Source organism: Nansenia antarctica (genome assembly GCF_963989245.1).
Source record: "Nansenia antarctica genome assembly, chromosome: 17".
Lineage (NCBI taxonomy): Eukaryota > Metazoa > Chordata > Actinopteri > Argentiniformes > Microstomatidae > Nansenia > Nansenia antarctica.
The window spans coordinates 14841339-14851338 of record NC_137687.1 but is presented as its reverse complement, the minus strand read 5'-3'; the positions used below and the strand labels follow the sequence as shown (position 1 = coordinate 14851338).

Here is a 10000-nt window from a genome sequence, read left to right as displayed (position 1 = left end):
ATCACAACATAATCTCTCTCCTTTTAATGAATACCTCCTATCTTTTTAAGGAGTTAATTCAAAAGATGTTTAGTATCAGCTGCTACTACTAGGTCGTCCTCGGACGAGCTACTGAGACTCAGACCTGGGTGTAAAAATAAAGTACTGTGACTGAAAGTGGATGTGTTCAATCAGTGGGAAAAAAACAGAACCAGCAACAGAACAATCAACAGTCCATTAAGAGAGTTTAGAAATACCAACGGATCCAATTTAGATCCTCTCCATGACCCGTGTAAGGACCCTGTTTCATACCAAACGGCATAAAGCAATATGGAGATGCTATTGAACTTTGATTGTTCTGTCTTTGAACTGCACACGTACAAAACAATACTCACATGCACACAAACCCCCCCAAAACGCACATGATCGCAATACACATAGATCATTTTAAGGAGGGTTGGAACCAGCATGCAAAACATATTATAAACATCCATAGTTTCCAAATTTAAAGAGGAAAAACAGCATGCAATGACTGCTGGGGAAATCGGAATGGAATAGTCTAAATGATCTATCGTAACACAATGTTCTAAACTAGAACAGATCTGATCAAATTAAACAACCGTTTAACCAATCGGGTGATTCCACGTCTACTAGTGTTCTCAGTTAGTTAAGAGACGTACTAAGTTGATAAGAGGCCGAATCCCGTCTTTCCTTGACTCCCTGTGTCCTCCGTCCTCTCCTCCTCTCCTCCTTCTCTTCCGGTGCGTTTTGAGGAGGAGGAGGAGGAGGTGAAGAGAGGTGGACAGAAGGAAATCAAGGAGAGACTTTGGAGGTTCCTCCTCTGGGCGTTAGTCAGCTGGTGATCTTACCACGTTGTGGTTGATGTTGATCTTGCTGTTGATGATTCTCTCCTCTGCTCCGATCAGACCGTCCAGACCAGCCATGCCGGAACCTGCGGAGACCAGGGCAGACGGGTCAATAACAGGGAAGGAGCAGGAGGGTGAAGTGACTGCGTGAGGGGAGTCGGAGGTAGGAGTGATGGTGGACGATGAGGCTGTGCAGAGTTCCAGCAGTGTGTCACTGCTGCTATTGTGTGAAGCTCCTCTCCTCCCAGACACGGACGGAGCCGTGACGACACAGCTGCCTTTGTTACATCGCTGCTGCCCTGCGGCCACACACCAGCATGGCATCACACTAACAACACAGGCTCGCTTCAGAATATAGACATGCGATTCATATCTGATTGTTGTTCTTTCCCCAAGAACTGGGGCGTAGAGTCAAACACGCACGGCTATGAAGCCCGACGTTGTTTTTAAGGCACGGTGTCTATTAATACACATGTAAATATGACATTAATAAATCAACAGTGGGGAGAGAGCCGCAGAGCAGGTCCGTCTGTCTGTCTGTGTGTCTGTCTGTGTGTCTGTCTGTGTGTCTGTCTGTGTGTGTGTCTGTGTGTCTGTCTGTGTGTCTGTCTGCCTGCCTGTCTGCCTGCCTGCCTGCCTGCCTGAGAGAGCCGCAGAGCACGCACGCCTGCCTGCCTGCCTGCCTGCCTGCCTGCCTGCCTGCCTGCCTGCCTGCCTGCCTGCCTGCCTGCCTGCCTGCCTGCCTGCCTGCCTGCCTGCCTGCCTGCCTGCCTGCCTGCCTGCCTGCCTGCCTGCCTGCCTGCCTGCCTGCCTGCCTGCCTGCCTGCCTGCCTGCCTGCCTGCCTGCCTGCCTGCCTGCCTGCCTGCCTGCCTGCCTGCCTGCCTGCCTGCCTGCCTGCCTGCCTGCCTGCCTGCCTGCCTGCCTGCCTGCCTGCCTGCCTGCCTGCCTGCCTGCCTGCCTGCCTGCCTGCCTGCCTGCCTGCCTGCCTGCCTGCCTGCCTGCCTGCCTGCCTGCCTGCCTGCCTGCCTGCCTGCCTGCCTGCCTGCCTGCCTGCCTGCCTGCCTGCCTGCCTGCCTGCCTGCCTGCCTGCCTGCCTGCCTGCCTGCCTGCCTGCCTGCCTGCCTGCCTGCCTGCCTGCCTGCCTGCCTGCCTGCCTGCCTGCCTGCCTGCCTGCCTGCCTGCCTGCCTGCCTGCCTGCCTGCCTGCCTGCCTGCCTGCCTGCCTGCCTGCCTGCCTGCCTGCCTGCCTGCCTGCCTGCCTGCCTGCCTGCCTGCCTGCCTGCCTGCCTGCCTGCCTGCCTGCCTGCCTGCCTGCCTGCCTGCCTGCCTGCCTGCCTGCCTGCCTGCCTGCCTGCCTGCCTGCCTGCCTGCCTGCCTGCCTGCCTGCCTGCCTGCCTGCCTGCCTGCCTGCCTGCCTGCCTGCCTGCCTGCCTGCCTGCCTGCCTGCCTGCCTGCCTGCCTGCCTGCCTGCCTGCCTGCCTGCCTGCCTGCCTGCCTGCCTGCCTGCCTGCCTGCCTGCCTGCCTGCCTGCCTGCCTGCCTGCCTGCCTGCCTGCCTGCCTGCCTGCCTGCCTGCCTGCCTGCCTGCCTGCCTGCCTGCCTGCCTGCCTGCCTGCCTGCCTGCCTGCCTGCCTGCCTGCCTGCCTGCCTGCCTGCCTGCCTGCCTGCCTGCCTGCCTGCCTGCCTGCCTGCCTGCCTGCCTGCCTGCCTGCCTGCCTGCCTGCCTGCCTGCCTGCCTGCCTGCCTGCCTGCCTGCCTGCCTGCCTGCCTGCCTGCCTGCCTGCCTGCCTGCCTGCCTGCCTGCCTGCCTGCCTGCCTGCCTGCCTGCCTGCCTGCCTGCCTGCCTGCCTGCCTGCCTGCCTGCCTGCCTGCCTGCCTGCCTGCCTGCCTGCCTGCCTGTCTGTCTGTCTGTCTGTCTGTCTGTCTGTCTGTCTGCCTGTCTGCCTGCCTGCCTGCCTGCCTGCCTGCCTCTCTCTCTCTCTCTCTCTCTCTCTCTCTCTCTCTCTCTCTCTCTCTCTCTCTCTCTCTCTCTCTCTCTCTCTCGGAGAACAATGGTGTTGTTGACTGCTGCAGTACTGACAGTAGACACTGTGTGGCAGTGTTCTCAAATGTACTGCTGTCACAGCCACTGTTTGTCATTAAGTGCAAGGGCAGTAAATCTGTTTTGACATGGAAGCACACAGGGCTCTGTGGAGATCACGGGAGGGGGGAGGGGGGGGGGGGGGGGGGGGGGGGGATCACAACACTGACAAGGAGGTACGTGAAATAAGTCCACTGGTTCACAACAAACAGTGAGTTAAGGTCAATAAGAAGAGTATTGGGTCTCACAGGGTCACATGATCACAAGGTTCAACCTCAGATCAGACGGCCTCATAGACGTCTCTACATCACGAGAAGTGAGTGAGAAATGTCAACTTTTGCTCTTTTGGTTCAGTGGAAACACTGAGCTTCAGACCAGATCTGCTAATCACAGAGAGACTATCGGGGGGGGGGGGGGAGTGATTCCTGATGTGTTATAGTATGAATGTCTTTAAATGTTATGAATGTTAGACGTCCTCCATGTTTATTGTGTTGTCCTTACCCGTCTGTGTTTCCATATTCCATCATGTTTTAGAGTCCGCGCCCAGGGCGCCCTAAACCGGTGTAGTTTGGCGCGTGTTTAAATAAACGGACTATGACTATGACGAGGGGAGTACGGGGGAAATGATTAAGGAGAGCACTTTGACAAACGGGACTGATGGACTCCGAATCAGAAAACTCAGAACCAAGTGACTCTCCTAACCCTAATCCTATCCTACGGGCCGAACAGGGGCTAGACACCGTCACTGAGCCAGTCCTTCTACAGCAGCCCCATGCAGACCATCACAGATGAGTGGATGAACAACAGCCAAGCGAGAGGCGCCGTCCAAAAAAGTGAAGTGGGAGAGAGAAAAAAAGGACAGGAAGGAGAGGAGGGAGACAAGAACAGAGAAGGTTCTAGATTTCCACCAACGGGGAAGAGACAGGAACAACAATGGAACATAATGGTAGGCTGACGGGAGATGAGGAGAGAAGGGGGGGGGAAGCGAGGAAAAATATGAGGGAGCAGAAAAAAACCAACCTTTCTTGAAGGCTCGCGGGGAGTCAGATAGATCACCTGGGGGTGGGGGGGGTGGGGGGGGGGGGCGAGCAACACAAGAAAAGAAACGGAAAGAGGAAAAGAGAGAAGAGAGAAAAACCCCAAGGTGAGCAGAGAACAGACAGGGTTATCAAGCTGTGTTAAACGACTGAGAGAAGCTTCCGGAATGAAGGGATGCAGGGACGCTTCCGGAGTTAAAATCAGAGACAAATCCAAATCGAAAGTGGTTTCAAAATCAGCCAATTCTATCAAAGCCCTGGTTCCATCAGAGCGCTGCGTGTCCGTATGTCATCTGGTTGTCATTTCCCATTGTCCAGTATCTCACTTTGGTCTTCGCTGATGGTTTAAATTGTTTTGTTTGGCACCAACACAACACGGCACCACAGGAGAGGATGAGTCCTGTTCACTGAGAGGCACATTTCCAAATGGTAAATGGACTGCACTTATATGGCGCCTTTATCCGAAGCGCTTTACAACGGCCTCTCATTCACCCATTCACACACACATTCACACACCAATGGCGGCAAGCTACCATGCAAGACGCCGGCCGGCCCGCTCACTGAGAGCAATTTGGGGTTCAGTGTCTTGCCCAAGGACACTTCAACATGTGGCCAGCCGGGGCTCGAACCGCCGATCTGCCGACCTTGTGATCATTAGACGGCGGCTCTACCTCCTGAGACACAGCCTCTACCTCCTGAGACACAGCCTCTACCTCCTGAGACACAGCCTCTACCTCCTGAGACACAGGCTCTATCTCCTGAGACACAGCCTCTATCTCCTGAGACACAGACGCCCCAAAGCGTTTGTCTCCAGCTCGGTGGTGTTGCGTTGACGGCTAAGCCGCAGGGAAGCGTTCTGGGTCTGGCCTGGTACCACTAGGTGGAGGTACCATTCTGGCTCACATAAGCAAAAACCCCATGTCTCCATAACACACCTGGACATGTCTTCTTCCCCTGTCCCATACAGTACACAGAGTCACCTTGACTGGTCAACAACATAGAGCTAGAGTCCCTCTCTGTTCAACAGCTCAGTGTGTTACTGAAGACATGTCCTGTGGAAAGACTACTATGTCAACAGCTCTTTGTAGATTAGCCTGTTAGCTTCCGTTCAAGACAGCAGTTGATAACAGGAGGTAAGAGCAAAGACCCGTGATTAGCCTCTTCATCCCGTGGTGCTGTCTCCCTAGGGTCAGGGTTAGTACAGTAGTGCTGTCCACCTGGGGTGAGGGTTAGTACAGTGGTGCTGTCCACCTAGGGTTAGGGGTTAGTACAGTAGTTCTGGGACTCTGACTCACCCTCGGGCTCGGGGCGGGCCCCCAGGGAGGTGACCTGGAAGGGGCGGTAGGGTTTCCCCTGGGGGGACGTCATCTCCACGCTCTCCTCCGAGGACACGGTAAGGTCCGGCTGGGACTCTGAGATGGAGGACAGGAACTGGTCCATGTCTGCCTTCTGCTCCTGGAGCAGCTCGTCTGGAGAGAGAGAGAGAGAGAGAGAGAGAGAGAGAGAGAGAGAGAGAGAGAGAGAGAGAGAGAGAGAGAGAAGGCTGTGTGAGCAGACTCATCTATCTATCATCTATCTATTCATCTATGTATCTATCTATCTATCTATCTATGTATCTATCTATGTATCTATCTATATATCTATCTATCTATGTATCTATCTATCTATGTATGTATCTATCTATCTATGTATCTATCTATCTATATATCTATGTATCTATCTATCTATCTATCTATCTATCTATCTATCTATCTATCTATCTATAGGTAGAGAAGGCCGTGTGAGCAGACAGACACCCTAATACTGATCCACAGGGACTAAGGCAGTAATGAACAAGATGAGCTCCAAAACCAATTACCACTACGCCCTCATACTGCAATCATCACAATACAGAAGCTGCCAAAAAGTCCATTCCCATTGCTCAAAACCCCCCAATTAGTTTTCAGAGATATTTTCCCTGTAAATCCGCCCACATCTCTCATCTGGGAGCAGCATGGAGCAGCTGTGACCCTGTTCTGTCAGGGCGTCAGGTCCACTTTAATCTACGCTGCTCACCAAGTTATGGCTCCTTGTATGAATGGTAAAATTAACAAGATATTAAAAAAGAAAAAATGAGAGCCCCCGACCGAGCACAAAACCCAACAGAGTAGGACGCAGAGGCGAAGACCTAGTAGTTGCTTGAGCTGCAAAAGGCCTATCATCTATCATCATACTATACTCACTATACTATACTATACTATACTGCAGTAGTATTATACTCACCAATCTCGTCCTGGATCTCCTCTGCCACGTAGGGAACCTTGTAGAGCAGAGACAGACTCTGGTTCATCCTCTCCTCAATCACACGCAGGTGGGTCATCACCTGAGACAGACAGACAGACAGACGTTCAGACTGATAACCACACACATGCCATGAATAATCATCATGAACAATCACACTGTACTGTAGGTAGACAGACAGAAAGAGCTAACTGTTTATTGGAAAAATGTGACCTTTTATTTTCTTTGGTTGGACCGTTCAACGGCCCATTAGTTCCCCTGTGGAGTTTTCTTTGTTGATACAAAACAACTCTTTCATGTTAGTTCTGGTATCGTAGCGTGTTGTTTGTAACATGTTAGGGTTAGTGTGTTGTTTGTAACGTGTTAGGGTTAGCATGTTGTTTGTAACGTGTTAGGGTTAGCATGTTGTTTGTAACGTGTTAGGGTTAGCATGTTGTTTGTAACATGTTAGGGTTAGCGTGTTGTCTGTAACGCAGCTACATCCAGCAGCATGGCTTCAGGGCATTATACCCTGGTTCTACCCTGGTTCTACCTTGGTTCTACCCTGGACCGATGGGTCGTAACAGAACCTCTGAGACGGAGGTGGTCTGGTCTGGTCAGGACCGGTACTGACCTGGGACTTCATCTGGGCCGCCTTCTCTGGGTCCACAGCCAGGACGTGCTGGTAGTGGCGGATGGTGTGCTGGCGGTCCTTGTTCTCAGCACGAACGTACCTCCTCAGGGACTGGAGGATACGGTGGGGCTGAGGGGACAAGGGAGGAGGGAGGAGGGAGGGGAGGAGGGAGGAGGGAGGGGAGGGGAGGAGGGAAGTGAGAGCAGAGGGAGGGGAGGAGGTAAGGGAGGTCAAATCTTAGTTTTCATGTGATGCTATGTGTGTGTGTGACAGGGTTAGGAGACGGGAGAGACAGTAAACAGTACAGAGATGCTGAGGTGCGTACCCTGGGGGAGAGAGTGAGAGAGATAGAGAGACAGAGACAGAGAGAGAGAGAGACAGAGAGAGAGAGACACAGAGACAGAGACAGAGAGAGAGAGAGAGAGACAGAGACAGAGACAGAGAGAGAGAGAGAGAGAGAGACAGAGACAGAGACAGAGACAGAGACAGAGACAGAGACAGAGAGAGAGAGAGAGAAAGAGAGAACAGTCCAGAGATGCTAGGTGCTAGATGCTAGATGCTAGGTGCTAGATGCTAGGTGCTAGATGCTAGGTGCTAGATGCTAGGTGCTAGATGCTAGATGCTAGGTGCTATATGCTAGATGCTATGTGCTAGGTGCTAGATGCTAGGTGCTAGGTGCTAGATGCTAGGTGCTAGGTGCTAGATGCTAGGTGCTAGGTGCTATATGCTAAATGCTAGGTGCTAGATGCTAGGTACCCTGGGGGGGTCTGCCTGCAGGGCGGCCAGGTAGTTCTCCAGCGCCAGGCGTCGGCGGTCGTTGAGCATGGCCTCCACCCGCGCCAGGTGAGTCTCCACCAGCTGCTGCTTCTCACTGGCCGCCTCCTCCTCCAGAGACTCCACCATGGCCTGGAAGTGCTGCAGACAGACACACAGACAGTCAGACAGTCAGACACACAGACACACAGTCAGACAGACAGACAGAGACTCCACCATGACAGACAGACAGTCAGACAGACAGACACACAGACAGTCAGACAGTCAGACAGACAGACAGACAGACAGACACACAGACAGTCAGACACACAGACAGTCAGTCAGACAGTCAGACAGACAGACAGAGACTCCACCATGGCCTGGAAGTGCTGCAGACAGACAGACAGTCAGACAGACAGACAGTCAGACACACAGACACACAGTCAGACAGACAGACAGAGACTCCACCATGACAGACAGACAGACAGACAGACAGACAGACAGAGACTCACACAGCCACACCCTGAGAGCCCAGCCCAGTTCAGCCCCAGCAGGTCTCTCAGGTCCTCTGACCAGGGTTTGTTGGTTGTCCCCCGTGCCAGATTAAAAACCAAAGGTGATGGAGCATTCCTAACCGTGGCTCCCAAACTCTGCTCTTCCCTTGGATCTTAGATCAGCGGTCTCGGTCGAGGCTTTTAAAAAACAGCTCAAGACTGTCCTGTACAGACAGGCTTTTGGCTAACCCCAAAAGCCTGTCTTTCTGTGTCTTGTTATTATTTGTTGTACACTTGTTATTTGTTTCTTGTTTTTATTTTCACTTGTTTGCCGATTTCTTTTAACCTGCTATTACTTTTGCTCTTTAATTATGTTTTTATAGCCTATGTAAAGCACTTTGTGACCGCGGGTCTGTGATAGGTGCTATAGAAATACACTTTACTTACTTACTTACACTCCGCTCACACACTCTTAAAAACACTACAAAAGCTCTGGGTCTCTCCTCAGGCATATCTGGGGAGTTTGAGACTCATTTAGAGCCGACCACATTCAGAAACTGCCCTATTTTAGCCTTGCAGCAATATAGATAGAGAGCATTGAGGAGAGACAGAGTTCTAATGGGGACACATAGTTAAGAGATATACCGTAGGTGTTTTAAGAGGCCCAGACAAACACAAGACCTCCCAGAGGAGGAGACCAGACAGAGTCTTACCTGGATCAGCGTCTGCTTCTCTACCTTGGGCAGGTTCTTAGCCTGGCTCTCTGCCTCCTCCCACTCCTTCCTTACCTGGGGGGGGGAGGGAGGGAGGGAGGGAGAGAGGGAGGGAGGGAGGGAGGGAGGGAGAGACAGAGAGAGAGAGAGAGAGACAGAGTGAGAGAGAGAGAGAGAGAGAGAAAGAGAGTGAGAGAGTGAGAGACAGAGAGACAGAGTGAGAGAGAGTGAGAGAGAGAGTGAGAGACAGAGTGAGAGAGACAGAGTGAGAGAGAGAGAGAGAAAGAGAGAGACAGAGAGACAGAGAGAGAGAGACAGAGGTGTCAGTGGCATATCCACCTCGCCAGAGTTGTATATGTAATAATAATAATAATAATAATAATAATAATAATAATAATACTCTCTCTTCTCACACTCCCCCCCCCACCCCTCCTCACCCTCTCCATGCGGTTGCGGTGTCTGATCTCCAGCTGTTCCTTGGCCTTCTGGAAGCGGCTGTGCTCCTTGTCATCAGCCGGCGTCTCAAAGTAGACGTCCACATCATCAGTGGGCTGGGGGGTGGGGGGGGCGGCTGGGGAGACAGAGAGACATCATCAGTGGGCTGGGGGGTGGGGGGGGTGAGACAGACAGACAGACAGACAGACAGATCAGAGAGAACGACATACAGGTGCACTTGGCAAATAGAGACAGTTGAAGAGAAGGTGGAACACACAGAGGTTAAGTGAGAACACACCTAGAGGTTAAGAGGAACACACCTAGAGGTTAAGAGGAACACACATAGAGGTTAAGAGGAACACACATAGAGGTTAAGAGGAACACACCTAGAGGTTAAACACACATCGAGGTTAAGAGGAACACACATAGAGGTTAAGTGAGAACACACATAGAGGTTAAGTGAGAACACACATAGAGGTCCTCAAGCGGTCCTCCAATCCCAGTTACTCTGAGAGAATCTGACAGTATTTCCTTTTGGATTTCCGTCATGTTCCTTGGTTGTCTTCCGACAGCTCATGTCTCTAACATGAATAGAGATCTCTTTGTTGAAAAGGTCATCTGAGGTACGTCCGGAAGGCTGGAGTGTTCTAACTCTCAACCAATGATACCTCAGTGTTCTAACTCTCAACCAATGATACCTCAGTGTTCTAACTCTCAACCAATGATACCTCAGTGTTCTAACTCTCAACCA

The 10000-nt window shown here is 52.3% G+C and overlaps 2 protein-coding genes across 2 annotated transcripts in view; both read right to left on the bottom strand.

The window, feature by feature from the left end:
* The window catches only part of LOC308172729 (NADPH--cytochrome P450 reductase-like), a 155452-nt gene extending 147191 nt beyond the window's left edge, over window positions 1-8261 (bottom strand). Inside the window, exon 1 of the mRNA XM_080547677.1 lies at window positions 8257-8261. The gene's annotated coding sequence lies outside the window, so the exon portion shown is untranslated. The remainder of the gene's footprint in view (window positions 1-8256) is intronic.
* The window catches only part of aplp2 (amyloid beta (A4) precursor-like protein 2), a 56153-nt gene that overhangs the window by 4693 nt on the left and 41460 nt on the right, over window positions 1-10000 (bottom strand). The window contains exons 8-14 of the mRNA XM_080547674.1: window positions 9252-9385; window positions 8815-8889; window positions 7611-7769; window positions 6855-6983; window positions 6224-6323; window positions 5257-5430; window positions 849-931 (exon numbers count right to left, since the gene is read on the bottom strand). Coding sequence (XP_080403800.1) covers window positions 849-931; window positions 5257-5430; window positions 6224-6323; window positions 6855-6983; window positions 7611-7769; window positions 8815-8889; window positions 9252-9385 — 854 coding nt within the window. The remainder of the gene's footprint in view (window positions 1-848; window positions 932-5256; window positions 5431-6223; window positions 6324-6854; window positions 6984-7610; window positions 7770-8814; window positions 8890-9251; window positions 9386-10000) is intronic.